The sequence below is a fragment of the Ursus arctos genome, unplaced genomic scaffold, assembly GCF_023065955.2.
Source record: "Ursus arctos isolate Adak ecotype North America unplaced genomic scaffold, UrsArc2.0 scaffold_2, whole genome shotgun sequence".
Taxonomy (NCBI): Eukaryota; Metazoa; Chordata; class Mammalia; order Carnivora; family Ursidae; genus Ursus; species Ursus arctos.
The window spans coordinates 7,397,651-7,418,127 of record NW_026622874.1 but is presented as its reverse complement, the minus strand read 5'-3'; the positions used below and the strand labels follow the sequence as shown (position 1 = coordinate 7,418,127).

General features: G+C 40.5%; 1 protein-coding gene across 1 annotated transcript in view; it reads left to right on the top strand.

Moving 5' to 3' along the window:
- DNAH14 (dynein axonemal heavy chain 14) overlaps window positions 1-20,477 on the top strand; it is a 321,838-nt gene that overhangs the window by 186,937 nt on the left and 114,424 nt on the right. Inside the window, exons 45-50 of the mRNA XM_057315759.1 lie at window positions 182-266; window positions 2,886-3,115; window positions 14,399-14,515; window positions 16,700-16,858; window positions 17,923-18,055; window positions 19,651-19,712. Of these exons, the coding sequence (XP_057171742.1) occupies window positions 182-266; window positions 2,886-3,115; window positions 14,399-14,515; window positions 16,700-16,858; window positions 17,923-18,055; window positions 19,651-19,712 (786 nt within the window). The remainder of the gene's footprint in view (window positions 1-181; window positions 267-2,885; window positions 3,116-14,398; window positions 14,516-16,699; window positions 16,859-17,922; window positions 18,056-19,650; window positions 19,713-20,477) is intronic.

The window sequence follows — 20,477 nt, the reverse complement described above, 5'->3', positions numbered from 1 at the left end:
CTTCTCTTAGAAAGGGGACTCCCACTTCGATCTGGTAAGGGATCTACATGAGAATGCGTGAAAGAAGGATGTTCTGTGACAATTCACAAACGAAACAATGTTGAAGGTTAAACCTCACTAAGTTACCAGGTAAATTTAGGGTCTGTTGTTCACTGTGGAAAAAAAACTCTTTTCCTTTTAGGTGAAGATTTGAAGGATATTTCCACTGAGGAGAAAAGTTCTTCACATTCAGAAGTTTCTGTCAAACTCAGGAGTGTAAAAAAGAGGTCAGTTACATTCATTCAACAGATCTGCTTAAGTCCCTACTAGGTGCCAGCCCCGCAAGCTCGTGCGGGATTACCTGTCAATAAGCCAGGACTTTTGTGACTTCCTAATATCAAAATCCACTTTAATTTATCTTATTGCAGCTTAGATAGAGCCCTTGTGTATCTAATGCGAGTTCACGAGATTTTGATACTAAGTTAAATGGACAGTGTGAGTACATCCTGGGCAGACTTTGTGCATATTTGAGAAAGGAATAAAATTGACATGAATTTATTTCATGAAGCTGCTGTTTACGAGCTGAGAAATGTTGAGCCAGTTACTAAATAATCTTTCAGCTTCGGTTTTCTCATTTATTAAAGTAGAATAATAATGCGATGTGCTACGTGTCTAGAATAGCGCCCGGTCCATAGTCAGTACATTACAGCTATAGAGATTATTACCTCTGCATGTCTGCCATTTTACAAAATGGACAGGAGAGCCACCGTTGAGGCCCTCCTGCATTCCATCATGAGGCCCCGACACATTCATGTCACATTTTCTTTTAAATGACAACATTTAAGTACGGTTTTTACTCTGGCAACTCCTTCACTTCCCCCTCTTGTCTGCATCCTCACTGTCTGATTTCTGCCCAAACCTTCACTGTTTCCTGCCTGTCCTGTTGCAAGAGCTTCCCCCATTGGTTTTCCCAGTTCTTCTAGTCCATTCTGAACGCAACTACTGTACATTATTTTAAACTTTTATTGAACGGTGAGTAGCCATAAAAGAGTATTTGTGAAGTACGGGCGGGATATAAACAATATGCAAACATCCCTATACACACCACACAGTTCTAGAAAAAACTTGTAATTTATCTTTGAAGTCCACCATGTATCTATCTAGATCTTACGCCATCCTATCATCTGGACCAACGTGGATTTTGCGTTTATCAATACATTTCCAAACAATGTATTTTTCACATTTGCATGTTTTTAAACTGTAGTGGAACCACTGTGTTCTTGGGTGACTTACTTATATTTTTTTGTTCAGTGTTCCTATGATTAATTCACTGTGCATGTAAGGGTTCTTCATTTCACTGCTATTAGTCCATTGTATAAATATGTCACAAATTACTGACCTGTTGATGGACGTATATATTTTCAATTTTTGTTATGACAAATTCTACGGTGATTAATATGCTTGTGCACGTCTCCTGGTATTATATGCAGACATTCGATTTTTTAAAAGATTTTTTTAAAATTTATTTTTTTGAAAGAAAGGGAGAGAGGGAACATGAACAGAGCAGAGAGGGAGAAGCAGGCTCCCCGCTGAGCAGGGAGCCCAATGCGGGGCTCAATCCCAGGACCCTGAGACCATAACCTGAGCCAAAGCAGACGCTTCACCGACTGAGCCACCCAGGCGCCCTGCAGATGTTTGATTCTTTAAAAAAAAATACACTACAAAAAAATCAATAATAAATTAGAATGTCTCTTTTTTCTAGCCATTCCATGCCTTCCCATTACACTCCGAGTGGAAGGACAGAAGCCGTGTAGAGCGTGAAAGCCCTGCCCGCCTCTGCTCTGACTCCAGTGTGCTTCAGTGACACTGGCTTTTTGTCTCAGTTCCTCAAACCAGCCGTCATCCTTTGACCTCGGGTCGTGGCACATGTGTTCCTTGTGCTCGAAATGTTCATCTTCCTACATTTTGCCAAATCTCACTCAGTCTTCACGTCCCCGTTCACCTGTCACCTCTCCCCAGGGGCCGTCCCCACCTGCCACAGGTGGACGCAGTCCCCTCTACTGCCTGGCACGGCCCACGTAACTGCATTCTTCACACACGCCATGGCTTAGCATGTGTGTTCTTGTTCTAGGCAGAAGGGATCACCTTTGCTTTGTCCAGGGGGACTGATACATAGTAGGAATTCAGTAAATATTTGCTGAATGAACTATCACACATGATAGAAATTTTAAATAGAATTAATTGTACATGTGCATTAGACATTCATGATTGCCAAGAAATTTCAGGTCAGTGATATATTTTTTAGGATTTTCATAATTTATAAATTTTATAATAATGCTAAATCCTGAATTATTTTAAATGCCTTGAAATCAGGCCCAAACCTGTCCTTCAGTCCATCACCATCAGCCCTGCCACTAGAGAATCTCAGGGTCCACAGACCAGGGTGACCTTGTTGGCCCAGACTGGACAAGACTCTCCTCAGCCTCTCAGTGCCCGGCTGTAGCCAGGTGGAGCTAAGTCAGCCTCTGGGACTTGGTTGAGAGGAGTACAGAGTGAAGGGCTGTTCGGTTATGTTTTTGAACATAAAATGGAGAATTACCAGACCATCTCCCAAAAGACAGGTAAACTGTCAACTAATAAACTAACCTAATAAATAAAAGTGAATCATTTGTACTACCTAAAGAAAGGTTGACTACAAATCTCTTACACAAATGGTACCTTAAAAATAGTAGCAGTATATAATGTAACATGACGTATCAACAAAAATTGTACATTACCCTTAAAACATTTATGTTAACACCTAACTGTTTTATAATTTTTAATAATGAAACTTTGACATGATATTGACATCCCTGAACTTCCTTCTGAAAATGTTAACTCTCACCCTTCCACATTCTCTGCCCTAGAGCTGAAAATACATGGTATCTGGAGAAGAATCCCGATAAATTAAAAATTATGCTTCAGAAGCTCTTCGTGTTTGCATTTACTTGGGCGTTTGGAGGAACTTTAAAGCGTGAGGATGAGCATGAAGATGACACGGTGCTGTATTCGAGCCACGAGCCTAGTACTCTGGCCAGGGTGACCTACGATTTTGACAACCTTGTGCATGAATTATTCGAGAGCAATCCCCATATAGGTAAGTTCTGGGGGCAGCAGTCATAATTTTGCTTACCTTAGAATATTGGTTTGGGGGTGTCTGGGTGGTTCAGTCGGCCACTCAGTCCAACTCTTGATCTCAGTGCCAGTCTTAATCTCAGAGTTGAGAGTTCAAGCCCCATGTTGGGCTCCTTGCTGGGCATGGAGCCTACTTTAAAAAAAAAAAAAAACAGGTACTTTGTCAGAGCCAATATAAATCTCTGGATAAAATAAAAAATTTTAAAAAAGAGGGACGCCTGGGTGGGCTCAGTTGGTTAAGGGTCCAACTCTTGATTTCGGCTCAGGTCATGATCTCAGGGTTGTGAGATGGAGTCTCTCTCCCTCTGCCCCTCCCTCCTTAAAAAATTAGCTTGAAACTCTTTTTGTTTGGGCTTCAATTAAAAGGCCCATCTTTTAAAAATGTGAGATTAAAGGTAAAAGCACACTCCAGTACCCCTACTCCAGCAAAAAGAGGCTGCAGTAAATTAGATTCCTGGTTGAAGAACAAAGGCACAAGAACAAAGATAAAGCCTTGAAACTATGGCCTCGGCCAGTTGAGCCGAGCAGCCACATAGCTGGCTCCGTGAGATACAGACCATCGTGCACCAGGAACTTCTGCAGATTATAGTTTCATTTACTTTTTACAGACTTATATTGAAAAAATTATTTTATGAAGTCTTAGATTTTTTTTATTAATATGTGGTTTTTTGAGTCTGTTCTAACAAATGGACTCTGGCCTAATATTCTGAAATGGTAAGCCTTCCCAATTAGCTGTTACTGATTAAAGGAACTTTGAACAGATGAAGAGATCCTTGGTACAGGTGCCAAAAAGACACAAAATAGTGAACATGAATATATTTAGAAGAACTTTGTTAAATAAAGATGAGGGCTAAAAATATTTACCAAAAGTACAGGTTTGACCAGTTCGTGTGTTGTAACTCTTAAAGTACCTTTTGAAATTATTTGTAAAAGTTCTATTTAACTTTGATCACAAAGCTTTATGTTATTTCCTATGGAAATTAACTTTTTTTTAAAAGATTTTATTTATTTGAGAGAGAGAGCATGAGCAGGGGGAAGGAGAAGCAGGCAGAGGGAGAGGGAGAAGCAGGCTCCCTGCTGAGCACAGAGCCCTACGTGGGACTTGATCCCAGGACCCTGAGATCATGATCTGAGCCGAAGGCAGACAGTTAACTGACTGAGCCATCCAGGTGCCCCAGAAATTAACTTCTAATATAAAAGCATTGCATGTTACTTTGTTGTTGAACTTAGTGATTCAACTCGATGTTGCTGCTAGCTCCTATGATAAATAAACCACCCTGATTTTCAGGCATAAATACCTCAAATTCCATAATTTCTTTTCCCTGTGAACCTAAAGACAAGTCCATAAATCATACAATATGTTAGATTGTTTATCTTAAACGATGACTCTGAAATTTTGTCTTGTCATCTGTAGTACCAGTGGAAAAGCTGGTTTGAGACAGGGATGTAAGGATGAAAGGAGAGGCAGGCGGCAGCGGTCGTAAAAAGTACAAAACCATCAAAATGGAAATGAGTAGAAAAGGGAGTCCAGAAACCTCCCACTTGTAGTCATCCTGTGAACAGAATTATAAAACACCAAACAATCAATAGGAAATGAGTAGAAAAGGGAGTCCAGAAACCTCCCACTTGTAGTCATCCTGTGAACAGAATTATAAAACACCAAACAATCAATACTAAGAAAGTATACCAATGAAATCACCTATCATAATACTAATTCATTCCAGATGAAATTGTTATAGCCTAACGGAGACTTTAATATAAATATGTTTAGGGTTCTTTTTTGAAAGATAGATAAAGAAATGGCATCCATTTTTAAATAAAGAAGCATATATGAAGCAAAAACAAAAAAAATAGTAGAAATGAAAATAGAACATACGGCTATGAAAGAGGACTAAGTAGAAATTCCGTAGTCATTCAAGTGGAAGAGTCAGTAGTCCAGACGAACTCTACTCTTGGCACCATCAAAGAAACAATCAGTAAATTGATGGGCGCCTGGGAGGCTCAGTCAGTTAAGCATCTGCCTTTGGCTCAGGTCATGATCCCAGGGTTCTGAGATCAAGCCCCAAGTTGGGCTGAGCAGGGATCCTGCTTGTCCCTCTCCCTCTGCCCCTCTCCCAGCTCATGCTCATTCTCTCTCTCTCTCAAATAAATAAATGAAATCTTTTTTAAAAGATCAGTAAATTGAAACCTAGAAAAAAGTTTTCAAGTTTTCTTCATCTTGACTTTGCGTGTTTCTTATTAAGCTTAGTCGTATGTATGTCATCCTTTTTTCTGTGGTTTTGCGTTTGCCGTTATGAATGGTAATTCAGGTGCTTCCCCATTAAGTATGGTCCAGGTTTTGTTGTTGTTGCTGAGCTCTTTTTTTTTTTTTTTAAAGATTTTATTTATTTATTCGACAGAGATAGAGACAGCCAGCGAGAGAGGGAACACAAGCAGGGGGAGTGGGAGAGGAAGAAGCAGGCTCATAGCGGAGGAGCCTGATGTGGGGCTCGATCCCATGACGCCGGGATCACACCCTGAGCCGAAGGCAGATGCTTAACCGCTGTGCCACCCAGGCGCCCCTGTTGCTGAGCTCTTAAGTTTCATTTCTGAAGGTCTGTTTGGTTCCTTTGAAATAGGCTGTGTCACTTTTTTATAGTTTCTTGTTGTTTTTAGGTATTTTCAAGCTTACTTTTATTTAAACATAGAAAGCATAGTAAGCATGGCTGTCTTAGAATATGTACCTGATAATTCCAGTCATTCAAGTCTTACTAATTGGTGGCTCTTAACCTTGTTTCTGCTAATCACCTTTAACTGATTATTAAATTTGCAAAATTATTTGTGTGGTTTAGGATAACAGTTCCGTCTATCCACTGCATCCATCATAGCTAAAGATTAGATCAGGCAAGAACATCAATGGATGTTACACTTAGGGCAGAATTTGACGAAGAGCAGGCTATTCCCTGATCTGACACTGTTTCCTCACAAACTGGTTCTTAGTTGCAAGAGATTAAACAACAGAGAAGGAAAGCAAAGGACAAATGTTGCAGTGACTCCTCTTGCTGGGCGATGATAAGGCAGAATAAGGGCTTCCGGAGATCCCCACATCTCACACCTTGGGCCTGTGGATATGCTGTCTCATAGCACAGCAGAGTTTGAGAATGGCACTAAGTTAAGGACCTTGAGTTGGGAAGATTACCCTGGATTATCTTATGGGGGCCGATGTAACTGCATGAGTCCTTAGTGATGGAGAAGGAGGCAGCAGAGTGACCGGAGGAGGCGTGCGGAGGGAAGCGAGGTTGAAGTGACGCAGTTGTGCAGCTGCGGGCTTTGAAGGTGGAGGAAGAGGCCATGAGCCCAGTACTACAGGTGGCCGCCCAGAGCTGGAAAGGGCAAAGAAAGGGATTTTCCTTGAGAGCCTCCAAAGGAATGCAGTCCTGCCAACACTTTGATTTTAGCCGTGACAACAGCTTGGACCTCTGACCTCTGAAACTGTAAACCAATAAATCTGTGTTGCTTCAAGCCCCTAAGGCTGTGGTGATTTCTTATAACAGCAATAGACAACTTACACAAAGGCTTTTGTTAGTCTGAACTCATGCCTTCTATTCTCAATAGACCTGCAGATAGATGCAGAGATAAAACGATTTCTCAACATTTGCAGCAACATGGACGGGACTGGAGGAGATGATGCTAAGTGCAATAAGTCAAGCAGAGAAAGACAATTATCATATGGTTTCACTCATTTATGGAACATAAGAAGTAGGAAGATCAGTAGGGGAAGAAAGGGAAGAATGAAGGGGGGGTAAACAGAAGGGGGAGTGAACCATGAGAGACTATGGACTCTGGGAAACAAACTGAGGGCTTCAGAGGGGAGGGGAGTGGGGGAATGGGACAGACCGGTGATGGGTAGTAAGGAGGGCACGTATTGCATGGTGCACTGGGTGTTATACGCAAGTAACGAATCATCGAACTTTACATCAAAAACTAGGGATGTACTGTATGGTGACTAACATAATATAATAATAAAAAACAAACAAAACAACAAAAAACAGATGTGTGTTTATTAGTACACGGAGATACATTTCTCAGCTCTTTACTCTCATCACCCTCCCCTTGGCGGCACAGCCCAGTGCCAGGAGGGAAGAGGGACGGCATGTGCATGAGCGACTGGCTTCTCAGCTGTGTGGGACACTGCCAGGGAGGCCCAGTTTTCTTTAGCCCCATACAAAGTACCAAACTCTGAACTACCTGACTGTAGGGCAGTGAATGGCTGGGAGAATAGCAGCCAGGGCTCAGAATGGGACACAAATCCTGCTAAACAGCTTTAGAACTCCAATAGGAGGTCCACCCATGAGCTTCTGGGGACACCTTGCCCGAGGATCCCCTGAACTGGCCCACACACAGGCTCCCCCAGCACTCCACTAGCCTTACCCATAAACGCCCCCATCCAGGGGCCAGTGCCCTGAGTACATCCCAGAGGGGAGCAGAAGTAAGCCTTTTCATATGGCTAGTAGAATCCTCAGCAGACTGTAGGAGTGGGAGAAACCACACAAATATGGCCCCCAGCACCACCCTAGGGAAAGCAACAGGGAGGCTGTCAGCACCCAGCCTGGCTTGGCAGGATGGAGAGAAGGCATACGTGCCTAAAAATTCCCCAACAGGTGAGAACAAGATCTTGTCCTCTCCATAGAAAAGACCCAGAAAAGCCCCAGGATCCTTAACAGGTCGAAGGGAGTTATTTCTCTCCCACAGCCAGGTAGTAGAGACCAGAGGAGACCGTTTCTTCAAATGTAGAGACTGCAATGAAGAACTTCCAGGAACATGAAAAATCGAGGAAACATGATAACCAAAGGAGTACAATATTTCTCCAGTAACTGACCCCAAAGAAACAGAGATTTGTGATTTGCTTGATAAAAATTCAAAATAGTTGTTTTGAGGAAGCCCAGTGAGCTAAAAGACAACACTGGGGGCGCCTGGGTGGCACAGCGGTTAAGCATCTGCCTTCAACTCAGGGCGTGATCCCGGCGTTATGGGATCGAGCCCCACATCAGGCTCCTCCGCTATGAGCCTGCTTCTTCCTCTCCCACTCCCCCTGCTTGTGTTCCCTCTCTCGCTGGCTGTCTCTATCCTGTCAAATAAATAAATAAAATCTTTAAAAAAAATAAAAAATAAAAAAATAAAAGACAACACTGGAGGACAATGAAATCAGGAAAACAATACTTGAACAAAATGAGAAATTTAACAGAGATGGGAATCAGAACAGAACCAAACAGAAGTTGTGGAGCTGGAGAATACAGCAAATGGAATAAAACATCAACCATAGACTGGATCAAGCAGAGGAAAGAGTCTCTAAGACAGAAAACAGTTCATTTGAAATTATCCATTAACTGGAGAACAGAGAAAAAGAATGGACAAAGCCTATGAAATATGGGATATCATTTTTTAAAATCTACACATTATGGGAGTCCCAGAAGGAGAGGAGAGGGAGAAAGGGGCAGAAAGCTTATTTAAAGAAATAATGGCTGAGAAGTTACTGAATCTGGGGAGGGATTTAGATACCTTTTACATAAAGTTCAGAGATCCTCCAATAATTTCAACCCAAAAAATCTTCTCAGACACATTATAATAAACTGTCTAAAGAAAGAGAATTTGAACACAGGCAAAGGAAAAAATTGCCCACATAGAATGAACACCATAAGGCTCAGCAAATTCCTCAGCACAAACCTTGCAGGCCAGGGGACAGTGGGATGATCTCTTCAAGGTGCTGAAAGAGAAAACTGCCAACCGGGAATACTTTATTCTGCAAAGTTGTCCTTCGGAAATGAAGGAGAGGGGCGTCTGGGTGGCTCAGTCAGTTAAGCATCTGCCTTCAGTTCAGGTCGTGATCTCTGGGTCCTGGGTCAAGCCCTCTATGGGGCTCCCTGCTCAGTGGGGAGTCTGCTTCTCCCTCTCCTTCCACCCTTCCCCCTGCTTGTTCTCTCTATCTCTCATGCTCTCTTTCTCCCTCTCTCAAATAAATAAAATATTTTTTTAAAAAATGAAGGAGAGATAAAGACTTTCCCAAACAAACAAAAGCTGAGGGAGTTCACCACCCCAGACCTGCCCTACAAGGAATGCTAAAAGGAGTTCTTCAAACTGAAGTGAAAATGTTAATTAGTAGCAGGAAAACATATGAAATTATAAAACATATTGGTAAAGGTAAGAATATAGTCAAACTCACATGCTCTAATACTGTAATGTGTGTGAATCACTTTTAACTCTAGTATAAAAATTAAAACCCAAAAACATTAAAAATTACTATAGCCTCTTAGATGTGTAATGGATGCACAATATAAAGAGAGAGAAATTGTGACATGGAAAACATAAAATGTGAGGGGAGGATAAAAGAGTTTTTGCATGTGATTGAAGTTAAGTTGTTATCAGCTTAAAAGATGTTTTATGTAAGTGTCATGGTAACCACAAACCAAAAACTAACAGTAGATACACAAAAGATAAAGAAAAGGAAATTAAAGCATACCTCTAGGGAAAATCATCAGTTCACAAGGAAGACAGGAAGAGGGAACATAATCAGATGACATTAGTCTTTGCTTCTCAAGATTACTTTAAAAGTAAATGAATTAAATTCTACAATCAAAAGATAACAGGTATATAAATGGATTTTTAAAACAATACCCAACTATATGCTGCCTACAAGAGATTCACTTCTGATTCAGGGACCCACAGAGGCTCAAATGGCAGGGATGGGAAATGATATTTCATGCAAATGGAAAACTGAAAGATACCAGGTGTAGCTAAGCTATACTTATATTGGACAATATAGACTTTAAATAAAAAAGTATAACAAATAAGATTGAAAATTATACCAAGTATCTTTTCTGACCATAGTGGAATGAAACTAGAAATACCTTGATGAAAACTAAAAAAAAAAAAAAAAAAAAAAAAGTAGAAATTAACACACTTCTGAAAAATCAATGAAAAAAAAGTTAAACCTTGAAAAAAACAATGGAAACACAACTTATTGTACCTTATAGGTTTCTTCTTTTTTTTAAGATTTTATTTATTTATTTGACACAGAGAAAGACAGCCAGTGAAAGAGGGAACACAAGCAGGGGGAGTGGGAGAGGAAGAAGCAGGCTACCAGCAGAGGAGCCTGATGTGGGGCTCGATCCCAGAACGCTGGGATCACGCCCCGAGCCGAAGGCAGACACTTAACGATTGCGCCACCCAGGCGCCCCATGTAACTTATAGATTTCAATAAAAATTTCTTAGAAGGAGTTTTATAGCAATAAATGCCTACATGACGATAAAAGAAAGATCTCAAATAATCTAACTTTACACTTCAAAGAAAAAGAAGAATAAACTAAGCCTAAAGTTAGCAGAAGGAAAGAAATAACAAAGATCAGAGTAGAAATGAATTAAAAGAAACCAGAAAAACAATAGAAAAGATCAACGAAACTAAGAGCAGGTTTTTTGAAAAGATAAACAAAATTGACAAATCTGGAAGAACAGATACTGTTCAGATGTCTGTACTGTCTAAAGCAATCTACAGATTTAATGCAATCCCTATCAAAATATCAATGGCATTTTTCACAGGGCTAGAAAAACAGTCCTAAAATTTGTACAGAACCGCAAAAGACAAAAGACTGCCAAAGCAGTCTTGAAAAGAAAAAACAGGAAGCATCACAATACCGGACTTCAGGTTCTATTACAAAGCTGTAGTAAACAAAACAGTATGGTACTGTCATAAAAATAGACACATAGATCAACAGAACAGAATAGAGAGCCCAGAAATAAACCCACAATTAGGGGCACCTGGGTGGCTCAGGTTGGTTGGGCATCTACCTTCAGCTTGGGTCATGATCTCAGGGTCCTGGGATCGAGCCCCAAGTTGGGCTCCCTGCTCAGCGGGGAGCCTGCTTCTCCCTCCCCCCCAACCCCCCCTCATGTTCACTCACTCTCAAAATCTCTTAAAAAAAGTAATAAATCCACAATTACATGGTCAATACATCTTCAACACAGCAGGAAAGAAAATACAATGGGGGAAAAACAGTCTTTTCAAATGGTACTGGGAAAACTGGACAGCCACATGCAGAAGAATGAAACTGGACCACTTTCTTATACCATACACAAAAATAAACTCAAAATGAATTAAGGACCTAAATGTGGGACCTGAAACTGTAAAATCCTAGAGGAGAAGACAGATAGTAACCTCTTAGACATGGGCATAGCAGTATTTTTCTAGATGTGTCTTCTGAGACAAGAGAAATAAGAGCAAAAATAAACTAATCAAAATAAAAAGCTTCTGCACAGCAAAGGAAACAACAAAACTAAAAGGCAATTTATGGAATGGGAGAAGATATTTGCAAGTAACATGTCTGATAAAGGGTTAGTTTCCAAAATATAAAGAACTGATACAACTCAAATCCAAAAAACAATCCAATTAAAAAATGGGCAGAAGACATGAACAGACACTTGTCCAAAGAAGACATCCAGATGGCCAACAGACACATGAAAAGATGCTCAATGTCACTCGTCACCAGGGAAACGCAAATCTAAACCACAATGAGGCATCGCCTCGCATGGGTCAGAATGGCTAAAATCAACAACACGAGAAATAACAGGTGTCAGCCAGGATGGGGAGAAAAGGAGCACTTGTGCATCACTGGTGGAAATGCAAACTGGTGCACCCACTGTGGAAGACAGGATTGAGGTTTCTCAAAAACTCAAAAATGGCACTACCCTATGATCCAGTAATCACATTAGTGGGTATTTACCCCGAAAGTACAAAAACACTGATTCAAAGGGCTATGTGCACCCCAGTGGTTACTGCAGCGTTATTTACAGTAGCTGAAATATGGAAGCAGCGCCAGTGGTTTATCAGCTGATGAATGGATAAAGAAGATGTGATACACACACACACGATGGAATACTACTCAGCCATAAAAAGGATGAATTCTTGCCATTTGCAACAACATGGATGCACCTAGAGCATATTATGCCAAATGAAATAAGTCAGTCAGAGAAAGACAAATACTGTGTGATTTCACTCATATGTGGAATTTAAGAAACAAAACAAACAAATGGAAAAAGAGAGCGAGACAAGCCAAGAAACAGATTCTTAACTCTAGAGAACACACTGATGGTCACCAGAAGGGAGATGGGGAGGGATGGGCGGAACAGGTGATGGGGAGTCAGGAGGCCACTTATTATATAAATATTTTTTAAAAAGAGAGAAAATAAATAAGACATCTTTGAAAAGAGTGAAAAAAAGTAGTGAAAGGCATCCAAATTGGAAAGGAAGAAGTAAAATTGTCTCTGCTTACAGATGATATGATCTTATATACAGAATATCCTAAAGACTATACAAAAAACTTTTATAACAAATAAACAAATTCAGTAAAGTTGCAGGATTCAAAATCACATACAAAAATCACTTGTGTTTCTATGCACTAACTAGCCGAACAAGAGTTTAAGAAAATAGTACCATTTACAAGTGCCTCAAAAAATAAAATAACTAAGAATAAATTAACCAAGGAGATAAAAGGTCAGTACATTGAAAATTACAAGACACTGATGAAAGGAATCAAAGAAGACACAACTAAATAGACTGTGCTTATGGATGGAAGGAATTAATATTGTTAAAATGTCCGTACTACCCAAAGCCATCTATAGATTCCGTGCTTTCCCTATCAAAACCGCAGTGGCGTTTTTCACAGAAATAGATAAAACAATCCTCAAATTCATATGGAACCAGAAAAGACTGAAGAGCCAAAACAATCCTGTGGAAGAAGAACAAAGCCGGAGGCATCACACTCCTGATCTCAAACTGTAATAAAGAGCAGTAAAAATCAGAACACTATGGCGCTGGCATTGAAAACCAACACAGAGACCAAGAGAACAGAACAGAGTCTAGAAATACCCATGCCCTTACACCCAACCAATTTTTTTTAAAGATTTTATTCACTTCAGAGAGAGCACACGCATGAGTAGGGAGGGGCAGAGGGAGAGGGGGAAAGAAGCCGAAGCAGACTCCTCACTGAGCACAGAACCCAACGTGGGGCTCAATCTCACAACCACGAAATCACAACCTGAGCTGAAACCAAGTCAGACACCCAACCGACTGAACCACCCATGCACCCCTAGCCAACCAATTTTTGACAAAGACATCAAGAAGATAGTCTTTTCAATAAACAGAATTGGGAAAACTGGATAGTCACATGCAAACTGAATAATGAAGTTGGACCCCTAACTCACACCACTAACAAAAATGAACTCAAAATGGATTAAAGATACAAATGTAAGACCTGAACTATAAAATTCCTAGAAGGAATTGACATTGGTCTTGGCAATGATTTTTTGGAATTGACACCAAAAGCAAAAATAAGTGGGACTGCACGAAGTTGAAAAGCTTCTGCACAGCCAAGGAAACAATCAACGGAATGAAAACGCAGCCTATGGAGCAGGAGAAAACATTTGCAAACCATGTATGTGATAAGGGGTTAGTATCCTAAATACTAAATAATACTCCTACAACTCAGTAGCAAAAAAAAAAAAAAAAAACCCCAAAAAAAACAAAGCCCAGATCGGTGATTACCAAGGGTTGGGACTAAAGACAAAAGGGGTAGCACTAGGAAGTTTTTTTAGGGTTTTAGAATTGTTCTGTTATCTCACCCGTTATGGTGATTACAAAATACATTCCAGTGGTAAAAAACTCCTAGAACTGTGTACTCCAAAAAAAATGAATTTACTGGTATATAAAAATTTTATAAATGTTTCAAAGAACTGTATCAAATATTCACACTGTTATCGTCATATGGTGAAACCATGGCTAAATTCTTTTGCTTTTATTGTTCTGTATTTTCCAGAATCTATTAAGAAAATTTATTACTTTTGTAATGGAAAAACAAATGTGCTTTGCAAATAAGTAGCAAAGTTATCTAATACACTGGTTTGAGTAAAACCAGTATATTACTGTCATTTAATAATATCCAACACGTGATAATAAGCAGAACTTCTGGGTAAGATTTCAAAGGATATCAGATAATGATTCACCTTGCTTTCTGGATATAAAAAGACATTTTTATGTAATTAAAGATCAGAAGAATAAAAAAGGCCTGTTTTATAAATTTGGATATACCCTTGGTGAATAGTTACTATTTCTGATTCAACAATCAGATTTTTCACATAGAGATCATATCATCAATGAAGCATTCCATAAATGAACCTTTCTTACTTGGATTGATTGATTTGTCATTTTCACATGTAGGCGTCAACCTACCAACTGGTAAACGTTCCATCTTTGGCTATTTTGTGGATTTACAGCAATGCGAATTCATACCATGGTCAGAATTACTTCCTAGTATTCAGACACTAATTCAAAAAGGTAAGAAGAATTACAAGAATCATACTCTAACTTCTCTAAAATGTTGGGACTACTTTAGATATAAAAATAGTTACCTCAGCAACTTTGGAGACTGATCTGTTCCAAGTTGGGCAGAACCAGCTTAGATCTATGTTTACAAAGCAGGCCTTTAAGACAATATCCACTGAGTATTGCTTTCTGAGAAACTGGATTCTATATGATTGAGTCAGGTGTGCATTGTAAAACTATAGGTCATTGAAAGTCTTACTAGTGGAAATATTTAGTATTTTAATTAGCTGTGGTTATTGAAAGCAAAAAAGGGAGAGGACCTCTTATAAAATAGGAAAAGCATATATGTAAGAACTACACTTGATTTTAAAAGAGCCAATTAGAATAGAATTATCATACCTTCACAAATATCCATAAATGCTTCATTGTTCATTGTTCTTTTTCTCAATCTTCTGCATACTACAGAAAACAAAGATACAGAAGATTGTTGTACCACGAGAGCTCAGTTGAAGTTTGAGGCAGGAACTTAATGACCAAGCTTCATTTAGCGTTCTTGCAAATATAAGAAATTCAATAAATGCAAATTGAGTTGAATTTCTTTGAGGTCAGGTTTCTCTTATCAGTGTATTTCAAAGTTTGGTTATCAGACTTTCTGGCAGAAAACAACCAGAGATATCATAGTTGCCAAGCATCCAGAAAGTTCTAATTTTGAATTAATTTGTACAAACTTTCTATTGTGTAATATTTGTCACAGTAGGTGTTAGTGGGTGATTATATTTATTTAAAACATCTGAGTTGTGTATCATATGTTAGTGCTATATTGGTTATTTTTATCCTTAGCTTTTACTACTACGTCCAAAAACACAACTGAATGCATGGAACTCAGTATCGTAGTTTACCATTCCTATGGGAAACTAAATCCAAGATACCACTTCCTCTGGTCCCACCTTATCCTCATTGTAGGCCACAAGCCTAGAAGAAATTAAACCCCTCCCAAGCTTTCAAAGCCAACCTATGACAGGAATCTAAATGTCGAAACATCCCAGGACCGTCTTCGTTTGAGACTATCCGAAGTCAATCAGACCAGTCTCTGGCACCAGAAACAAACCATAACAAAACCCCCACATTTTGTTCATGTAAGACTCCAGGAAGATTCTCAGAAATACCATTAATGATGTGAGGTGCTTTGGAATGAAAACACTGGAAGGCAGCTTGTCAGTGTGTATCGAAATTATACATCCTATGCCAATTTATACGGACCCAGCAGCTCCGCCTGTGACAGGCCGTGTGCAGGATGATGTGGGTGTATTCTGTACACTCAGCAAAAGACTGGAAACACCGTAAATATCCGTTGCTGGGACACTGGAAGAAATCTATGAGACATTCACCTCTAAAATGTACTCAGTTTTTTGAAGTGCTGACCAGCATACACAGGATGGGAACTAGTCTCTAGGATACAGGAGTGAGAGACTATTGACCGCACACTTTCATGTGCTTCAGAATCGTGCGCCCTGTGAGCGTGTGGGCCAGTTGATGGCCAACGTTAGAAAAGCGACTACAAGATGAGCAAGTGAGGTCTCTGTTGTGTGGAGCCCTTCCGAGAGGTTTGGCTGCATGATGGTGGAAAGAGTGGGGGTGGTGTTTGTAGGAAGCTGTGGAATCAAGACGGATATGGTTTCGTTTGGGTGTGTGTGTGTGTGTGTGCGTGTTTTATTTCATATTAAATTTCCCATGTTCAACTGGTTTTTACTAAATGAATGTCAGTTTCCCATGGTTCAACCAATAACAAGACAGAGATACTAGTACATAAGTGTTCGTTCATGGGAAAGTTTCAACAGGAACAAGAGACAGATAATGGGGGAGAAGCCTTACCCGGGAAGGGAAGTTCTTCTACGACGGCAGGAGCTTTGGCAGCAGAGCTGCTTTCTTCCTTTCACTGGAGGGAAGGAGGAGGGGAAGGGGCATTGCCTGCAGGTGGTGGACAGTCGGAGGGATGGGGGTAGTTCACCGCCTGAGTGGGGGTGGAAGGAACAGCTGCTGAGATCAGCAGAGACCCCCAGGCACTGGCGTCCATTTTGGCTTCTGTGCGTCTGCTGACATTGTTCTACACTGTGCAGACTTCTCCAGAAAGTATTTAGTACCTAAAAGATTAACGTTTATCTATAGGTCATTTGAAACTTTTTAACTTTACCTTAGGAACGCCAATACTAGTGGACCCTGAAGGATCGAGTGAAAACCTCTTGAAGATAACAGAATATGGAGAGAACATCAGTCATATTGCCACCAGAGACACGGTGTCCCTTTCCTTCCTCATAAGCCTTCTTTTAAAGAATTTCTGCCCTGTACTTCTCACAGGTATTTAGATTTAAAGAAGGAGAATTTCAGAGTTAGGAACAGGATTAGTAATTATTTAGTCTAAACATTTTACTTTATAACTGGGGAAAAAAATACGCCCTGAAAAGCTTTAGACACCATATCAATCTATATTCTTACTAACAGTATATGAATGCCCCTTTCCCTACGTTTGCCAGTAGAGGCCGTTATAACTCTTTATCCTTCCTTCTGGTCCTTCCAAGACAAATTCCAGAAGTAGAACCATAGCGTCAACGCATGCATGGCCTCCACAGCCTGTGGGCTGATGGCCTTAGAGGGTCCCTAATGGTAGGAACATCGATTGGTCTAATTAAATGTACTCACATAACTACATACAAGGAAAACATTGAAAGAAACTGCCTGATTTTTTTAAAAAAATTATACACGTAATTCCTCAACCTGACGTTCAGATGTTTCCATCCTTTAAGGTTACCACATGACTAATTCAATACAGCCCCACCTCTCCTGTAACATTTATTTTACCTCTTCTAGCCCCCTACACTGTGTTGTCCATCACCAGAGGCCGTCGTGTTGCTCCCCGAGTTCCAAACAGAAAGTATTGAGGCAAACGAGGCTGGAACTCTCAGACAGTCCATTCCTTGCCTCCAGTTTGGCCTGAGAAAATTCTTACTCTTAATATCCACGGAATTGTAAAGTCATGACCCTGTTCTGCTACAGAAGTTTGTCATCAAACCTCTCTCCCAGATTGTGTCGGCCAAAGTTTTCAGGGAAATGAATTTCGTGTAGCAGTAGCAGCTCGTCTGTGCTGTAAGCAAAAAGATTGGTGAGAGGCGTACGTGAGCATTCAGTTAGAAATAATGGTTAACTCTGAATCGGTCCTTTTGTAAGAGCTGTAAAAAATTTGAGAGGATTTTGTATTTACTCCCTGGTTTTACCCAATCTTAACCATGGTTTTTAAAAAAGGGGAGGAAAGAATCTATGTTTCATGCAATTTTCAAATAAAGTGTTATTGGTTCATCTTAATGTGTTAGCATCTCTTCATTTCCTTGGCTATAAATGTAACCTAATGTCTTTTTTTTCCTTAGGAGACCCTGCTGTTGGGAAAACCAGTGCCATTAATGAAATGCTGGAGAAGTTGGAGGGCCCTGGAGCACTGGATGTGAAATACGGCTCCATCTTAGGAGAAGTCCTACTCTTCAATGAAATTAAAAAATCAAGGTTGTATATTTAAACGCTAAATTTGATCTGTCTGGTAAAAAAAAAAATGTTTGCTTTGATATATAAATGTGCCTTGTTTTAGGGGCGCCTGGGTGGCACAGCGGTTAAGCGTCTGCCTTCGGCTCAGGGCGTGATCCCGGCGTTCCGGGATCGAGCCCCACATCAGGCTCCTCCACTATGAGCCTGCTTCTTCCTCTCCCATTCCCCCTGCTTGTGTTCCCTCTCTCGCTGGCTGTCTCTATCTCTGTCAAATAAATAAATAAAATCTTTAAAAAATAAAAAATAAAAAATAAATAAATGTGCCTTGTTTTAAAAAGCAAACCTGTTAACGTTAAAATGCAGAATTCTTCCAAAGGCAAGAGAGGAACAAAATCTGTACTTTTCCCAAGTATTAACACCTAGATTAATTCCTTTATGTGAGAAGTTTTTACGTTTATTTTACGTATAACTTATAATTTAAAATCTCCTTTTTCTTACATAACAAAATGAAGCTATAAGCTGTTTTCCTTCCTGGAAAAATGCACCTAAAACATACCAAAAAAGTATTGCATATAATTGGTTTTCTTGCCCTAGAATTTTCATCTTATCAAATAGAAAATAAATATTCTTTAAACGTGGGACTCTTGATCTCAGCCCAGCTCTGATCTCAGGGTCATGGGTTCCCGCCCCGTTGGGCTCCACGCACACTGGGTATGGAGCCTTCTTGAAAAAACAAAACAAAACAAAACAAAAAAACATTCTTTACAAAGAACTTTGCCCTTCTCTGTGTCTCTTCCTGAAGGGAGGGGGGAAAAAAGCAATGAAAAAGAGTTCTAAATCGTGCAAATAAAAAGTGCAAATTTTTAAAGTTAATTCTAATTAAAACATGAGAGAAGCACACTGTTGTTTGACCGGAGTAACACTGTAGGATTCCTCCCCAGCCGCAGCGCGTCTCCCGCCTGCACTTGTCAAGGCTGTCCTGTCTTCCTAAGACATCTTGAATTCCCCCACTTGTCCTTCCGATGCCACTGGTAGCCAGAGCACCGTCACCTGCATGTTAGATGCATGATTTTGGGATGGATCCTACTACACTTAAGCAAGGCCATAAAAAGTCAGAGAAAGAATTTTTGAAAGATTTAAAACCATAGGAATTCTTCCTTATCTGAATTATTATAATAAATAATAAATGCCAGAAAAGAAATCTTACTGGAGGTTCACTATTTAAACTGGATTTTAATCAAGAAATCATATTACAAAGAAACACCTGAAGACAAGGATGTACTAAAGGTGAAAGGGGCTTCTGCTGAGCGGTCCGCAAGGGAAAGTGCATTTTATAAAGGGGTGAGTGAGTTAATGGCTTACTGCCCATCGGGGAGACCAGTAGCCTGGCACCCTAGGAATTTGTCCGGTTTGTTTTTGAGAGTGAGCCTGTGGTGTTGAACTTAATGGTGACGGGTGGCATGATCTTCTCTGTAAAAGTGCAAACAGGAAAAAAGAATATTTTTTCCCTTGTGGGAGAGCGAGGTACAACCCACCGCACTCTGGTACTTCGATGATATTTTGTTCATACGGCTACTACGGTAAGCAAGCTGATTTTGGATCTTTTCTTCCAACAGCCTGAAGCAGAATATCAGCATCTTGCTTTCTGAAACTCGCAAGACAGCCACTGGAAGTCAAGGTACGTATCACATCGTGTGAAACTCCTTCCTGGCTCAGCCATGTGCAGGTCGCCGCGTGCTTGTCTGGTATCTCAGAATGAACAGATTTCCACTGATGGTTTAAAATCGAGAATCCTGAAAGATCTCCACGCCCCTCTCAGACTGCCGTGCCCTGCCCAACAGCTGGGCTGGTGATGGCAGTGCTTCCCAGCAGGCGGCTTCTCCGGCTTCTCCGGGGAACTTTGGATGAAGTCTAGAAGTACCTGGAGGCAGCGTCGGCCTCTCCTGTTCCTTCATGCTTGTCCGAGTAACGCAGGGGAGAAGTCACTATATGAGTTCTCAGATCGGGCCGCACACGTGGCACTTCCGGAGCCCCCTCCTGGGGAATGCGGGCCAAGTGGTCTGGGAGCAGCCACTCCATTGCTTTTTTCTTTTTTTTTTTATTTGTAGTATTCCATGATTCATCATTTGCATATAACACCTAGTGCTCATTGTAATACGTGCCCTCCTTAGTAGCCATCACCAGGCTGACCCATCCCCTCACCCCCCTCCCCTCTGAAACCCTCAGTTTGTGTCCCAGAGTCCATAGTCTCTCATGGTTCGTCTCCCTCTCTGATTCTCCCCCTTCTTTTTCCCTTCCTTCCCCTAATATCCTCCATGCGATTCCTTACGTTCCACATATGAGTGAAACCATATGATAATTATCTTTCTCTGCTTGACTTATTTCACTTAGCATAATCCCCTCCAGTTCCATCCATGTCATTGCAAATGGTGGATATTCATCC